Raw genomic sequence first — 17,901 nt, forward strand, 5'->3', positions numbered from 1 at the left:
GTCTGAGGCCCCAGTTGCTCTCTCTTCATGCTCAGCTGTCACCACAGTCAGCTTCAAGCTCCAACACTTGTCACAAACAGAAGTCATGTGGAATCTATAATCTTGCGATTCGGCACACCAACATTCTGCAGTGAAAGTTAACAGGCTCTTAAACCAAGCAGATGCTGAAGTCATGGAATTCTTCCACAGAGTTAGCTGTGAGCAACTCTCTGCCAAATGGTAGCAGTAAATCTCAGCTTTGAGGTTGCTATGGATGAGCAAACAAACAATCTTAAACACTGAGCACCATTCACATGGCACTGTTTCACCGCCTAATACTGTGGCTCAGTGTGTAGCACCCTCGTGTCAGGGTCACCATCTTACTGGTAGATGGATGGAGTGGCAGTGACCCTCAGCCAGTTGGAGACATTGCTCTCCATAGATTTGAGCACAAAGTCTAGGCTGACATTCCAGAGACTTACTAGGGGAGTGTTGTACTGACAAGGAACTCCTACGCAGATGGATCTAAAAGAAAAAGCCGTGGAATTTTCTCTGCAGCTCTGGTCAATATTTATTCCTCAGCGTGCGGTGTGAGCGCAGCTGAGGTTAGCTTAAGGACAGATGTTTGCACCTACCTGAGAAACTTTCTTCACTACATCTGTGCCAAGGCTGAGGCTCCGCACGAAGGACCGAGCGGCGATGAACACCCGAGTTAGCCTCATCTTAAAGAACCGAGGCACCTCACCAAAGGGTCTCAGCTGCTCTGCGTGTTTAACCATGCACTCGAGGTACTCATCGCTGATCTGGAAGTGTGGGTTCTGATGTTTGAATTGACACTCCATCAGCCTCGACCAGAACTCATTCAGCACCTCCTCCAGGTTGATGTTGGCACCTTTGTAATAATGACGCAGCTCGCTGAACAGGTCCTTAAAGATTTTGCTATTCTCGGCGCATAGGAGTCCGTACATGTGCGTCAGCTTTTTGTGTAGGTTCTTTTCGGATTGGTCTAGCAGCTCCTGGAAATAGTCTGTGGGTGAGAGAACCAGACAGTCACTCTTGGTATCTAGTATAGCTGTGAGACACACATAAACACTAGGTGCGGCCGCTGCACCATTCCCCGAGATCCTATCGGGGGAGAAGCTGACACCTCTCTCACACACCTAGACAAGGAAGGAAGAGGAAATGTCAGTGGGGAATGCCTTCCCCAACTCTATCCACTGTCATAATCTTTTACACCTTCCTCTTGAACTATCCATGCACCGTCCTGTACGTGTTCCTCCTCTTCCAATGTTAACAGCAGAAACTTCTACATCTATTCTCACCCTCCCAGGGATGCCGCTACTTTTTACTGTCCACTACATTTGGCCTAAAGGCATTGCATTGAACTGTACAGCCTTCAGCTGTTGAAACACCATGATAAACGTTCATGGGCCACTTGATTGGCTCACCACATGTTACCACAGCGAGATCAGGATAACCCTCTCGAAGCCCGGTGACTGATCTGTGCCAATGCACCTTACAATTATCTGATTTATTTCACCTAATCTATCATTTGGGGGTTGCAGTGATTCAGGCTCCAAATCGCCCATGGCTGTTTACACACCCTGGAGCTGTTAGGAAGCTGGTTTCATTAACTGTGCTCAGATGCAATCATCGGCCACTCTGTGAGTGAACCATTAGCTATGACTAGGCTCAAAGTTCATGTTTTAAAAAAAAATCCAAGTGAAGGGGAGAATTGCTCAACAGGGTTGATACAATACACTGAGGCAACGATTTGCTGTGCTCACATAGGAAGACAAAAAAAAAGCGAGTCCCAGCTATTCTGTATATGTTGGTAGGCTCCTACAATGATCTGAACCATCAATCTAAAAATGAAAAGCCTCAAAAAAAGCTGTGTCTCAATGGTTGCGTTCAGAAAGCCATGTGCCCATTCCTGAAACATGCGTCAAGCAAGATTGTATCCATTCATGTCCCACTTGTCCTCCAGATGCTGGCCAGACCAGACACAAGGATTCATTACAAATGCTCAAGTGATAAAAGTCTACGTTGTGGCCAAACACCTGCTGGTTCAAAGGGGAGGCACACAGAGCAGCATTGTACTGTGATTGCACTGAAGCTAGCTCAGGCTTGTTGGCAACATATTTAATGCTAACAAACCAGGTGCAACTGGCTGCAACAACAACAAGGCATTCACATAGCACATTTGATTCAGAAATAAATGCCACAGGACAGTCCGCTGTGCAGTAATCCTGGACATTGAGAGAAACGCCAGCTTTTTACTCAAGCCTTTAGCCATCTGTTCCAGCAACCCATAGAAACAAGGGGCATTTAGCTCTTCATATGGTCATGGCTCACGCTTTATTTCAATACCATGTTTGGGCCTTCTCTCAATGCCACCTGACACCCTTAATATCCTAAAGTTAGTCAATCTTTTTCATTAATATGTACAGTAGCCCAACCTCCAGAGTGTCCTGTAGTGGAGAATTCCACAGCTGAGTGAAGAGATGTTTCCTCATCTCAGTCTTAAATGGCCTATCTCATTTCCTGAGGCTATATTCCCTAGACTCAACAGGGAGAACATCCTTCCTGAAGAAGGGTCCAGATCCAAAACATCAGCTTTCCTGCTCCTCTGGTGCTGCTTGGCCTGCTGCGTTCATCCAACTCTACACCTTGTTATCTCTATTCCTGAACCACGTCTGCCTAGCCCTATCATTATGTTTTAATGAGATTTCCTCTCATTCTTCTATATTCTAGTGAATAGAAGTCCAATCTCTCCAGATACAACATCCTACCAAATCCAGTATCAATCTAGTGAACTTCCACAGCACTCTCCGTAGCAAGTAGGCAATACTCCAGGTGTGGCCTCACCAAGACAGTGCAAATGACATCTTCTGGACTCGAAACTACTTACCGATACACCATTTACCTTCCCAATTGCTTGCCGTCTGTGGTTCAGTTTTAAGTTATGTTTGATATTTATTCCTCATAAGCATCTCAGGACATTTTACTAACATGAAGGATTCTACACAAATGTAAGCTGCTGTTCTTGTAAATGGGAGAAAAAAAGGCTGTTTGATCTATCTTTACTCTTTAATGGAAGCAGGCTATTAATCCCCAAGTACCTGTTTCCCCCATAACTGAATTTTAAGTAGCTATCCCGTTCACTTTCATAAGTTGAATACAGATCTGTCAAACAGATCTTTTCTGAGATTGTGAGAGATGAATCAGAGGAACTTAGAGAGAATTCCAGTGAGTCAGGCAGAAACAGTTGAAAACACTCTCTCCTATCTTGGAAGAGGCAGCATGATTGACCAACTGGGAATAAATCCACTGGGATTCATGTCTACATTTCCACCTGGCAAACTGCACCAATTAGCAACGATAATAAAATGTGAGGCTGGACGAACACAGCAGGCCAAGCAGCATCTCAGGAGCACAAAAGCTGACGTTTCGGGCCTAGACCCTTCATCAGAGAGGGGGATGGGGGGAGGGAACTGGAATAAATAGGGAGAGAGGGGGAGGCGGACCGAAGATGGAGAGTAAAGAAGATAGGTGGAGAGAGTGTAGGTGGGGAGGTAGGGAGGTGATAGGTCAGTCCAGGGAAACGTCAGCTTTTGTGCTCCTGAGATGCTGCTTGGCCTGCTGTGTTCGTCCAGCCTCACATTTTATTATCTTGGAATCTCCAGCATCTGCAGTTCCCATCATCTCCAATTAGCAATGAGTCTGGTTACTTGGCTGGTGAGGAGCAATTGAGAGGAGGAACAAACAACTCCAGGCAAGACATTAACGTAGAGGAGGTCACATTCATAAGAAAGGGCGAGTCCATGGAACGGAGTGGTATGGGAAAGCATTCTGGAATTTTTAGATAGGGATATGGACATCTAGTATTCCTCAATGAGCGTGAGTGTGCCCCGGTTGAGAAAAGTCTGTTGAAACACTAAAATCCACATCTTAACTAGTTGGATTCGGAGAGAAAATGAAGCTGAAATGGAAACTGGGCTCAGGTGGATGTTTTCAGAACAATTCTCAGGCAATCACATTTATATTTGAAAGATGATAAAGTACCAATCATGTATGCAAATCTCTGAATGAACCAACAATCCCGGTTTTTCACATGGGCAATTGTCTACTTGGTACAATGTTTGAAGGACGTTGATTTGTTAATGTGCACTTTGTGAATCCTGGGCCTGGTTTATATCCAGCCATAGGAATGATGTGCCCCCCTCTCCAAGGGCACCTGAGCACAACATAGCCCCAGAAGAGGGGCAATTAGCTGGGAACTAAGACCCTGTCTGCCTGGACCCGTTGATGGCAAAAACCAAGCTCTTAAACATAAAGTCCATTTAGTGCCATCTGCTACAGATCAACTCCGAAGCTTGACCCTGAGCAGGACCTGCATTTCTAACTCACTGATGTGCTAGAATCTGCCTCAGAGACGGGGTGAGCTGCCCTCACTCAGCAGCAACAAGCTTGACTGAAGCATAGCCACTCAGTCAACTCACTCCGCAGACAGAACATCAAAGGAATCGACGCTGACGATGGGTTGCGAGAGATTAGAGCAAAGAGGTTTTGCAGAATGAACAGCCTGCTATCAGTTGCTGGAGCGTCGACATTGGGAGATACCAGATATCCTTCACATCGCCACAGGCATCAGAAACACCCCCAACCTTGATTTTCCCAGCTCACCACCAATCAAAATGTTTGACAGACACTTCAAGGCCTGATCCCATCTCCGACAGCAATTACTTCAGCTCCCAGTGTGACACAAGAGAGTGTTGATCTCTCCAACAGAGTTTACATCTGGGAAAGCTCTGGCTGCAGTTACAGATCACAGAACTCTAATGACTGATTCCGAATGAGCACCAAATCCCATTAACGTTAACCCATAGTGGCTATGCTCACTGGCCTACATTGGCTCCCTTGCTCAGCTTCCTGACTTGACATCCTTCACTTGGCAGCAATCTTCCTCGCAAAGGGAATTTCCATCCCACTCTCTGACTTGGAAGCATTTAGGAAACACTCCTCACGCTCACAGTGCGTTTGTCGGACATTATTCAAAAACAACTTGCACTTAACTGGTGTTTCTAACGTTGTGAAGCACCAAAAGGTATTTCAAATGAGCAGCCTAAATCAAGAATGGCACGAAGCCACAGACAGAGGTATTAGGTCAGATGGCCAAGAGCTTAGTCAAAGAGCTAGGTAAAACATTGCATCGAGAAGAAAAGTTGGCGGGGGGGAGAGGTGGAGAGAGGATGGGAGGCAATTTCACAGCTGAACTTAAATCAAACATTTGGAAGAGGCATTTGCCTTCTGGTATTATCAATACACTGCTAATCTAGAGAGCCAGCTAATGTTCTGGGTACACTGGTTTGAATCCTGCCATGGCAGATGGGGGATTTGAATCTGTAATCAAGAGTCTAATGACGACTATGAAACTGCTGTCAATTATCGGAAAAGCCTATCTGGTTCACTAATGACCTTTAGGGAAGGAAACTGCTATCCTTACCTGGTCTGGCCTATGTGAGTTCAGACCCACAGCAATATGGTTGACTCTTACCTGCCCTCTGGGCAATTAGGGATGGGCAATAAATGCTGGCATAGGCAGTGATGCCCGCATTGCATGAATGAATTAAAAAAAATCAGTATCCAGTAAATACTGTCGAAGTCTGGCTAAAAATGACGTGCACTGATGAAGACTAGTTAACTTCTCTATGATCAAATGTTTAATTACCACACACAGTCTCAGAAACACACACAACTGCAGTACGATAATTCAGCTTTTTACTTAGTGCTATTACATGGATTGCAATAATACAAAATGAGTTTGCTGCCCTGATGCAGCAATGAGGGGGTTAATGTCATCCAAGCAAACAGCTATCAACATCTAGATCCAAACAGTGGACAGGCCACACAAATGTGCACAATCCTGACGTGAGTGGCTACAAGCCTTGTCACATAGTCTCCACAGAAAGGGAAAGAAAGGATCCAATTGCACAGCAAACTCTAGGATCCCAGAGGGGATAGATGGGGGAGGGGACTGAGAGCGCAACAGGATCAGGGAGGAGGAAGGAAGGAAGGAAGAGCAAGGGAAGGGAGCAAAGAATGAAAGCAGGAGACAGAGTGTATGACAATCAGAAGGAAAAACAGCTGGGAGGGGAAGTCAGAATGCAAGGAGTACTTGAGATGGTTGTAGATGGCAGAAGGCAGGTCTACATGGGAGAAACTCATGCTCTACATTCTTTCAGAGCCTTTGCATACTTGTCAGGTGAGGACAGGCAGTGGTCAGAATGAATGAAGGCCTGATGCTAGCACACTCATAATCCAAAGTACAAGTGAGATCATTCCCAGTGCTCCTGCTCTCGCACTTGTTGCTGTCTCCTTTTGTATCCTTTGTCCATTTTCAATTTCCTCTTTTCCCTCCTCCTTACTTCCCTCCTTCAGCTTTGTATCTCCTGTTCATTTTGGGATCTCCTCCACCCCTGTCCTTCTCTCTCTTTCATATCATATGTTGTTCCTCATCCTTCATTCACTGTCACTCCCTCACCAACCCCGCCCCCTCTCAAATCCCTTGTTCACTTTATTTTTCCTAACTCTCATTCACTCCTGGTTCCCTTTCACCCCCTTGGCCCTGCTCACACTCATTCCCTTCTTGTTTTCTCTGGCCAAAGGCAAAAATAAAACCAGACCCTGACATGATACTGGTACCCAGTAGACCAGCAACAGCACAAGTGGGGTCCAGACTGGGTCAGCCAATGTATCTCGGAAACAAGGCTGACTTCAAAAATGATCCTTGGCTTCAAGCATCTTGTCAAATGTGACCTTCTCACGTTTGAAGACAAAGTGAGGTACGTACTCTTCCTGCAAATTGGCTGGCCCCAGTAGATCGGCTAAATGCAAGACTCGTTGAAGTAAAGACCATTTCCACATTGGCACAACAGTAAGGTGAAGGATGGCCTCGTGAAACACAGAAAATATGTGCAGGAGTAGGACCTTCAAGCCTGCACTACTAGTCAATAGGATCATGGCTGATCATGCTATCTTAGGATCCCATTCCTGCTTTCTCTCCATATCTTTTGATCCCTTTAGCTGCAAGAGCCACATCCAGCTCCCTCTTGAATATATCTAATGAATTGACCCCAACAGCTTTCCATTGCAGAGAATTCCACAAGTTCACAAGTCTCTGAGTGAAGAAATTCTTCCTCATCTCAGTCCTGAATGGCCTACGCCTTTGTTCTTAGACTGTGACCTCTTGTTCTGGACTTACCCAACATAGGAAATATTCTTCCCGCACTTAGCCTCTCCAATCCCATGGGGATTTCACATGTTCCTGAGATTGCCCCCCTCATTCTTCTAAATTCCAGCGAGTATAAACCCTGTTGAACCAGTCTTTGATATCCCAAATGATAATTTACAACATAAAAAGCTTCCTTAAAATCCAGGATGGTGGGCATATGGGGGTCAATGCACTTCTGCTCTTCATCGTGCACAGAATTAGTTTACACGACTCACTCAACCGAGTGAAGAAGTATTTCAACAGAAAGGTTTTAGCATGTCTGGTTGGATTTAAAGCTTGTGAATTCTTTGGCTAGGGGATAAAAGTGAGTCATACTTAACACCCGAATTTGCCTTAAGTGAGTCTGCCACTTCAAACAGAATGTACAAACCCAAAGCATTCAGCCCTTCTAGCCTATTCTGCCATTAAAACAAAATCATGGCTGATCCCTGTGTTTCCATGCCAAGTTCCTGACTATCCCCAACAACTTTGACTCCCTTATCTAACAAACATCTAACCACCTCTGCCTTAAAAACATTCATTCAGTGATCCTGCCCTCAGAGGCTGAGCGTTCTGAACTTGTGTAACTTGCTTAAAATAAATTACATTTAAATGGTACAAGTCATCATAACTCCCTGCATTAAAAACACTCAGCTCATCCCCTCCCAATCCCATGTTGTTTGGAACTCAAACAATGGAATGCTTTCTTTGGTGGAGACAAAGCTGATGTTCTTGGTGCCTTGCCTGAAGGAGTGGGTCAGGATCGGTTACAAGATTCGCTGCAGTTTTGATTGAGATCACCAGCTGTGGAGGAGTCAGACTTCAAGCCAGACTACCCTGGCAGCTGTTCCACACTTCCCCACCCCCACCAAGCCACTCCCCTCTGGGCCTTGTCTCCCTTCCCCTCTCACCTCCTCCAACTATCGCCCAGATCGCAGTGGCTGACACTGAAGGAATAGATGGGACATGGGCCCAGACCCCACAAGAGGGCCTGAGCACAGTGACTCAGTGAGGGAGAATTAAAGCAGGATCCTGGGATCTGCTGGAGATTAGGCCACAGCTGATATCTTTGACTCAAAATCGACACAATCCTGGAAGCATTACCCCTGCCACCTGTTTTGACTGAGCCACAGCTATATTCCCAGTTCCTCCGCAAAATCTGGGCACCTGATCAAGGACAAATGAAGGGCAGGGACTTCCTCCAATGGTTAATTCGTTGGCTTGTTCCCCTCTTTCTTTGCAGACAACGTGAGAAGCTATTAATGAAAACCTTGGGACTGGAATGGTGAATGGAAAGCACAGGCAGGGTCTGAGAAGAGAGTTAGGATCAGAGAGTAATAGGGAGGGTCTGGGAGAGTGAAACAGGGACAACTAACCAGACTCTAACTTTCACCCACACTGTAAAATTTCAGCAGCGTAGAGATGGCTTTGCTGCTCCAGACACAGATCAGAAACGGCGACAGACACTGCCAAGTGTGGAGGTGCTCCCGGGTTTTGTCTGTTTTAATATTAGGGCACCCTTGTACCCAATTACTCCCCATGACCGCACATGCTAACTCGTGCCCCCACCCACCCCAATATCCTCTTATATGCCAACATATGCCAACTTAGTGGCAACACATCAGTTCATCTATCCTTTTTCCTGAAGCCCTTCATGCCACCTCACCCAGAATCCACCACAGGAAGACCTCAGAAACCATGCAAAGCTGAAACAAAATAAAACTTTAAATATATATTGTGGAGTTAACAGTATGAACAAAGAAGTCCCACTCATGAAAATCCATTTTAAACAAATAAGTCTCATCAAGTATTTAATTCCTTGTAAAAATACATACCTGCTGGAGATTAGACCACATCAATGACAGTTAATAACAAATCAATAACTTATTTAAGCTATCAATCATCCCTGTCCCCCAACATCACTTTGCGATGGTAGGTTATGAAAAACAGCCAAGTACACTAATGATTCAAAGATACCAATTATGTCAAAAGGAAGTCATTGAAATTGATAGAACAACATTATCCCAACTCTCGGACACAGACAATCAGCTTTTTCTTCTGTTATTAAAGGACTGTCCGTTTAAAACAAACCCGACAGCTTGACAGTTCTACAGACGTATCTACCCACCACCGCCCACCAACTCCCCCCCACCACGAGGGCATTTATGGCCACCCTAAAGACTCCAACTCCCACACTGTGGGACAAGGGCTTGCTCCAGTGAAAACTGGCTGTGAAATGGCCTAGTTGGGTTTCATTTTCCTCATGTGTGAATCATAACCCATCCTTTTAAACTAGCGAAGAAATAGTTCCATTGGAAATAAGTGTACAACTACTGAATCTGGGTCCTCCCTTAATTTTTACAGGCCCCCCAAAGTCCCCTTAACATTGAGGATTCAAAGATGCTTGAGTGTTACACAGACAGACCATCAGACCGTAGTGAAGCTAATTGGCACATGCACAGCGAGCAACAAAAGTAGAATCATAGAATCCCTGAAGTGTGGAAGCAGGTCATTCAGCCCATCCCAACCTTCTAAAGAGCATCCCACCACCCTACCCTATCCCCATAACGCTGTATTACCCTGGCTAATCCACCTAACCTGCACATCTTTGGACTGTGGGAGGAAACTGGAGCAATCCCACGCAGACACGGGGAGAATGTGCAAACTCCACACAGACAGTCGCCTGACGCTGGAATTGAACCCGGGTCCTTGGTGCTGTGAGGCTGCAGTGCTAAGCACTGAGCCACTGTGCTGCACCTTAGAAAAGCCATTTTAGTTACTTTTACAATTAATTCTAAAAGGTAAACTGGAATTTTTGAGGGATAAAAAAATAACTTCAGACTGTTTTGCGTTGGTGGAAATTAGTTTCTAGTGTTCAGTGGTTTAAATTCAGAGAATTCCCCATCTAAAGCTTTGTGGGAGTACCTCACCACAGGAAACATTGTGGCTCACAGTGACTCACTACCACCTTCTCAAGGGATGGATGGGAAATAAATGTCGACAATGCCCATACAACCACATTCTTGATGGGGTGCACATTTATCTGAAAAGACTGTTACATTTGGTTGCAACTAGAGTACAAAGAACAAAAACGTGGCCATGAGGAAAAATCCACATTGCTGATCCAGCTGCCCCTGTAATCCACATTTTGGCTCCTGGACAAGGCCGGGTCATGTTTAATTAAATCTCTGCATACTCCCATTGCTTTGAAAGTGATAATACTTCACAGAACAGAGTAACAGGCACAAACAGAGAGACAGAGGAGTTGCAGATGGACAGACAGAGGCTGATTGATAACTGTATGAGGGAAAGAGAGCGACATGATATGAGAGAGACAAATGTAAAGACAAAAAGAAACAAAAACAGTGAGGTGGAGATAGAGAAGCACTTGTAGAACTCGGGAGAAAGAGGTAGATATGGACACACACATACACAAAGGTTACTGAAAGTAGTAACAGTTGTGGAGATACGTTCTCCATAAGTGTTCAGTCTTGTTACAACTTCAACCTGGTGTGTGTGTTTATTTTCAAGGATAATATAAATAACACTAATCATAGAAATAACAGGACAAATCCAAAACTACCAGGGTTAGTCAGTCAACCAGATTATCCCAACACAACCAGAACCATCTCCACACTGATCATTCTTTTATTCATAAAATAGTCAACACTCAATGGGACACCCAATGATTTACCCATGTGCTTGATGCTTTAGCTTCTTTGCACCCCCCCCAAGCTCTCTATGTGTTTAATCATATTAAGTGTCACCCATCAGATTACCAACCTCTCAGCACCACCAGCTGCCCTGAACACAGAGTTATCATCCTTCACTTTCAAACCTCTCTGGAGGAGACATTGCTTATCTCTCCCAAACCCTCATCCCTACTCTTCTTACTCCTCCTCTCCAGCACTCCCTGCACCTCATTCCTCCACATTTCCTTAGAGCATCTTTGATTCTTGCACCCTGTCACTCTCACTACACCCCCACTCTCTTCTTTTTTTTTCCTTCCCCATCCTCTGAATTGTGAAAAAGAAACAACTAAACTACCCCTTGTGGAAGATGCTAGGCACCAGCAATGCTGCTCTGGGCATGGTACTGGGGAAGTGAGCAGTAGGGTATGCTTCCCTCACAAAGTCAGATTCCACAACACAATCAAAGCTTTTGGTTCAGGTTTTAACATTCGTAATACTGCCGCAGTCTTAGGATAAAACAGTCCTTGGAGTCCGCAGCATCATTGATAAACTTGGCTTGTATATTGATCAGTGTATTGAGTATCAGTGTATTGGAAGCCCTGCTGCAGCTGTACAGGACATCGATTAGGCCGCTATTGGCATACTGTGTGAAATTGTGGTCTCCCTGCTGTAGGCAGGATGCTGTGAAACTTAAAAGGGTTCAGAAAGGATGTACAAGGATATTGCTGGGGGTTGGAGGGTTTGAACTATAGGGAGAGGCTGAATAGACTGGAGCTATTTTCCCTGGAGTGTCAGAGGCTGATGGATGAACTTATAGAGTTTATGAAATCATGAGGGACATGGATAGGGTAAACAGAGAGGTTTTTGCCCCAGAGTGGGGGAGTCCAAAACCAGAGGGCGTAAGTTTAAGGTAAGGGGGTAAGATTTAAAAGGCAACTCAGGGGCAAATTTTTCACGCAGAGCATTCTGAGTGTGTGGAATGAACAGCCACAGGAAGTGGAGGCGCCTGGTACAATTACAACATTTAAAAGGCATCTGGATGGGTACGTGAATAGGAAGAGGTTAGAAGGATATGGGCCAAATGCTGGCATGCAGGACTGGATAAATTTAGAAAGTCTCATCAGCATGGATGAGTTGGACCGAAGGGTCTGTTTCTATACAGTACAGCTCGATGACTCTATGCTCAGTCATCATGCCTCAAGCTGTTACATGGTATAAACAGGATTCAAAACCAGAGTCAAGATCCAACACACATCAGTGGGCTACAACGAGGTGCCCTGTTAAAGGATAGCAGTGTTTCCAACTCAATGCTGTAATGATGGCTCATGAATTCGAAAACCTGTTTTTCAGGCTGCAGCTTTTACCCAGGAATTTAGCGTGATAGGGAGCTCAGCACATCTTTCAGAGCCTCTTGAAATTGGAGATTACACCACAACCACAGGCACTTAGCTCAACACCGATAAACATTGTACCTCAAAGGAGACAGAGAGAGAAAAAATTGAAAGCAGGCTGACTCATACTTAGGAGCTGGACTTCAACAGGGAACCTTTCCCTCAGGACTGCATCGAAAATATTAACCCCTTTCTTCTCTCCAGCAATGCGGTCTAACACACAGCGCATTTTGAATCATTTCATAAAGGGGTCGCTCAGCTCAGAAGCAGACCCATCACTCCAACTCGCCCTGGCATCCCAATGTGGCCCGTCTTAAACCAAATCTGTCCCTCAATTTCCTGCTCAGTAAGGTCCAAACTTTTAGAAAAGTATGTAAACTTGTCAGACTGCCCGGTTGCTATCTTATCAGGCAAGAGACACTCAATTCTCAGCTGGTGCACTGTAGATTTTTACCACTTAGAATGGCAGGTCCGTGTGTACAACAACATGCATATTTGTGCAGCACCTGTAATGAAGCCTGTCCTCTGGGATCTTACAGGAGCTTTTTTGAGTCTGATAAGCAAGTGCTAGGCTTAAGATGTTTCACTGGACTTGAAATGTCAATTCTGTTTCTCTCTCCTCAGAAGCTTCCAGACCTGCACAGTCTCTCCAGCATTCTCTGTGTTTGTCCCAGATTTCCAGATCTTTATTATTAACCTTAGACATTGATTACTTCCTCTGCCACCGAGGCAAAGTGGCCACAAGATCTCCAGGGAGCACTTCAGCGTTTCCACGTCACTCCTTTGATGGCACTTTGCAAAGCCACGGCCTGTACCACTGAGAAGGACAATGACAGACGCCTGGAAACGCCACTGGCCTGCACCTCCCGCTCAGAGCCACACGCCATTCGGGCTCGGAACTGCTGCTGGGTCAGAATTCCGGACATCGCTTCTGAGAAACACCACGAGTCCTCTTAGACTGCAGCAGCTCACTGCCACCTTCTCAAAGGCAACTGCAGGCAGGCTGATAGAGCCCACATCCTTGTGTCAGACTAAACTTTCAAAATGGCGGCCACTCAGGAGGCGAGAACCAGAGATGACTGCAGGCGCATGGGAGGGCTGTGGGGTTGGACAAGATAATAGGGATGAGGCCATGGAGAGATTTGAAAACAAAGGTAAGAATTTCAAAGTCAATACCTCGATTAACTGGGACCAAGTATGAGGGGATGTCCGAATGGGGTCTCGTACAAGTTTAAGGCACTGTTAACAAAGTTTTGGATGACAGTGTTACTTGATGGTAGTGTTGAAACACAGTGGAGGCTAGAGGTAACCTGAATGAGGATTTCAGCAGCTGTCATACACACAGTTGCAGCACACGATTCCACCAAAGGCAGGCAGCGCTAATGACGTGCAGTCAGAAGGTCACCGCAAGGCCAACTGTGACACAGAGGTTGATAACAAGATTGATTTAGTTGGTAGAGTCAGATCTGTTCGAATGGAATTTGGAACAGGGACTTTAATGCTCCCAATATTAACTGGAAGAAATTTCAGCTCCTCCAGTTACAGGATGTTGGCTGAACGGTCTGACAATTTAGCAGCAGGGGAGGAGTTGAGAGAAGTGACCTGTGCACTGAAATAATTAACACTATGCTTTCAGGCGATGTTGCTGATGAGAAATGGAAGATGCCAAGAATGGATCCCTGAGGGACACTAGATGTGTTTAGTACTGGAGCAAGAACAGAGACGGTTACCAATCATTCTCTGGCACACTTAACAGATAAGTATGGAATCAGGCTGAAGCTGCCCCAGCCAGCTGTATGAAAATGGAGGATGATGGCGCAGTCAACGAGGTCAAAGGTCACAAGTAGGCTGGGAAGATCAATGAGGAATAGCTTATCTTAGGCACACACCACAATTGGATGTGGCTCTGATAGGTTGGTACAGTAACAGGATGGAAGGGTTCGAAGATGGAGGACTAGGAAAACTGGAATGGATTTGGAAGACAGCAACAGGCTTCACAAACTTTGGAAAGGGAATAGAGCTTGGAGATGGGATGGTACCTTGCAAGTCTGGAGAGGTCACGGGCTGTCTTTTTAAGGAGACAGACAATGGTGTCATATTTAAAGGATAGAGAGAAAAAATCGTGAACAATGTTAGGTTAATGGGGGCGGGGGTGGTCAGTGGGAAAGTTGGTTGGTAAGCAGGTTCATGCGATAGGGTGAGGGGAGCAGGAAGTGGGTTTCATGGACAAGGCAAGCTTGGTCAGGCCATGAGGAGAAACAGCAGAGAAGCTACAGAAAGAAGCAAATACAGGGCTACATCATGAGGGAATTCAGAAAAGTGCTAGCTAGGTAGGCTGATTGAAACAGCAAAGAGAGCTGGTTTGATAATCTTGATCTGTGGCAAGGTAGTCCAGGAGCGTCTCATACATTGTTGGCGGGGACCAAACATGAGAGACACTCATGGAAATGGCTTACAATAAAGATTTCAGGAGTTATCCTGTAGATCATGGAATATTGTGTGGTTTAGCAAATGGGAGCAGGACCCAATGGAGCTTTGTATGGTCCAGCTAGATCGAATGGTGGATTGGGAAATGAGCTAAACCAGAAGCAGTGATTTATTTGCACTTCTTTCAGTCTAGTCTACAGCATTCACTGTTCACAATGCCGTCTTCCTACACACTGGTGTTACCAAACACAAATTGCGTGATTGCATGGCACTGGTCGCTCTGCGAGCCCAGCCAAGAACATCCAGTCTCTTAGTACTTCAACACACTACCTTGCTCTCATACTTGCATTTCTGTCCTGGGTCAGCAGAGAGGCCCAATACAAGCTGGAGGAATAGCAAAAAAAAACACAGATGCTGGAAATCAGATATGAAACAAATTGCCGGAGAAAATCAGCAGGTCTAGCAGCATCTGCGGAAGGAGAAACAGATTAACGTTTCAGGTCCAGAACAGTTCTGAAGGAGGATCACCGGGCTTGAAACATTAACTCTGTTTCTCTCTCTACATATGCTGCCAGAGCTGTTCAGTTTCTCCAGCAATTTCTGTTTTTCTTTTAGCATTTTGTTTGCTTTTCATGTACTACAAGATTGTACACCGAATTCAAAAAACTTCCGAGCACGTATCCATCCATTTTGGTTATTGCCAGATCTCCCCCTCACTGTCTCATTTGCAAAGTCTTGCCTTCACCTAAGTTTATTATATTAGGCCATTAACATAACGATTAGCACCTAATTTGGATCTAACGTTTCCAAAACTACTGTCACTTTCTTTTGCCTTTCGTGACAACTTACCCGGCACCTTCCTTAATCCTACCTGCTCCTCCCCACCTTTTGCAATGGCATAAAAACCACCATTTTCTACACTACCCTCCCCATTCAAAGAACAGTCACACTGGACTCATCACTTTCCACAAATACTCCAGATCTCCCACATTTGCAGTATTTCCCTTCGGTTTCTGGTTATCATTAATCCACTCAACACTGTATCCATTGGAAGTAATTGATGGCTCAAGGAGGCACGAGGCACATACCTGGAGGAATGACAAAAGGAAGTTTCACCAGGATGAGTCTCAATCAAATTGGAAACTTTTGTACATTTGAGTACCTTATTCAAAAAGGAAAAGGAGAGTAAAAGAGAGCAAGAGAGAGAAAAGAAACACAGAAAGAACTGACATGAATGGGCCCATAGACTGAAGAGAATGCACAGTCCATTACTGTCTTCATTGAGATCCATGTTGCTGCATTCTCACTCTCATTGGGCTCTGACATCAGTTCTGTCAGCACTTACAGTTGTGTAGACACCAATCCAAGATCCACAGGGGCCCTAACTTTGTTCCAAGCCGGGGACTGCGTGCTCACTGCATCCATTCAAGTGCGCCCTGATGGTAATCTTCCCTTAAGCCGGGAGAAGTGCAAGGCTTCTCCATTTCCCGAACTCTTCCCGACTGAAGACAAGAGCATGTCTACGGAGCATAATCTTCGGAAACATCCAGCTCAGGTAGAGGCATACATTCCGACAGCAATCCCTCTGAAGGAAAACGGCCTCTTTCAGCTGGGCAGTCAAGTGTCAAATGATGAAATATTCCATGGTGTTGTACTTTTCAGTCTCCAATCTTCCTCATTAAACAATAATGAGTTTCCTCCCTTTTATCCCCAGCTACTAGACAAGATATGAACAGTCCAAGAGGAAATTAAAAAGTGATGCACAGAAGTGCTGGAGTAGTTCTGGAGTTCAGGCGTGTGTGCGTAGCTCCAGTACAGTGTCTCACTCTTATTAAACCCTGTTTATATTGCCGCAGTTGTCAAGGATACTGTGACAGAGTCAAACCAGAAGCACAGAAAAAGTCTTTGGCTAAAAGTCAGGCCTATCCAGAAGCTTCTCCTAGTAAAACAAAACAGAGAGATACTTTACGTAAAGATGCAAAGCAGAAGCAGAAAATAGCCCATGACGGAAGCAGAGAGCTGAAGAGACTGAAATCTGGGCCAACAATTTTCCTTTTGTCAGAAGTCTGAAGTTTAACCATTTTTCTGAAGAAGGGTCTAGGCCCGAAACGTCAGCTTTCCTGCTCCAATAATGCTGCTTGGCCTGCTGTGTTCATCCAGCTCTAGACCTTGTTATCTCTTTAGCCAAACCAAATGGTTTTGGATACATCCAATGAGAGTGTGCTGGCTTTGTCATCATTCCACAGCTTTGTTCCGTAGTGCGCTATGTCGTCTTTGGACGAGAAGACAGTCCACTGCCCCTTGCTCCAAATTGGCCAACAATAACTCTGTTTGCCAGTGGTGTGAAAGGCAGCTACTTAAGACATTCCTCCTGCCATTACTGTGTGATTTCCAAATACCAAAAAGATGTAGGAAGTCCAATCCAGTCAGAAAAATGAGAGGATCTGTCTACTCCCTTGGTTGATGCAAATGTGAGAAAGTTGAGAAAATTTGTCTAAAATAGAAAAAAAGTCAGATTCTCAACATTGAGAAACAATATTCTAATACCATCCCCCCCGCTAAGAATTTAACCAGCAAATTCTAATTCTTGCTATAAGCGCAGCGACTGCCTTATCTGCAAACACTTGCACGTTAATCTTCCGTCATTTCTACGGAATACCCAATTCTACCGTGCTTCCCTAAATAAAACTGCACAGTGTCAATCCCCAACATTAAGGTCAGAGCAGAAACCTTACAGGAGCCGCTTATGCAACAAACCTTCCCGCTGCAGGCTTCAAGCAAATGGCCAGGGAGTAGCACCACAGTGTGTCAAGGGGTCGGTCAATTCCTCTCCAGGCCTGTGGCTGAGGTTGGTCCTGCAGGTCAAGTACAACTAGTCTGGGGATTATAGATAGCTCAGTCAGGGTGCTGCAGAAACATCTTTCTTGCTATGAGACAACTGGAGGGATTTAATTTGATGGAAGTGGATGGAAGGATATATTAAATGGGAGAGGACACAGAAAAGAGTTCCAAGGATGTCATCGGGACTGGAAGGTTTGAGTTATAAGAAGGAGTTGGATAAGCTCCGGCACTTTTCCCTGGAGCGTAGGAGGTTGAGATGTATCCTTATAGAAGCTTATAAAATCATGAGGGGCACAGA

The 17,901-nt window shown here is 45.2% G+C and overlaps 1 protein-coding gene across 1 annotated transcript in view; it reads right to left on the reverse strand.

Annotated features, from left to right (window-relative positions):
• Positions 1–17,901, reverse strand: part of LOC125457962 (glypican-1-like) — a 186,443-nt gene that overhangs the window by 67,324 nt on the left and 101,218 nt on the right. The window contains exon 3 of the mRNA XM_048542784.2: positions 615–1,006. Within this exon, the coding sequence (XP_048398741.1) occupies positions 615–1,006 (392 nt within the window). The remainder of the gene's footprint in view (positions 1–614; positions 1,007–17,901) is intronic.

The sequence above is a fragment of the Stegostoma tigrinum genome, chromosome 14, assembly GCF_030684315.1.
Source record: "Stegostoma tigrinum isolate sSteTig4 chromosome 14, sSteTig4.hap1, whole genome shotgun sequence".
Classification (NCBI taxonomy): domain Eukaryota; kingdom Metazoa; phylum Chordata; class Chondrichthyes; order Orectolobiformes; family Stegostomatidae; genus Stegostoma; species Stegostoma tigrinum.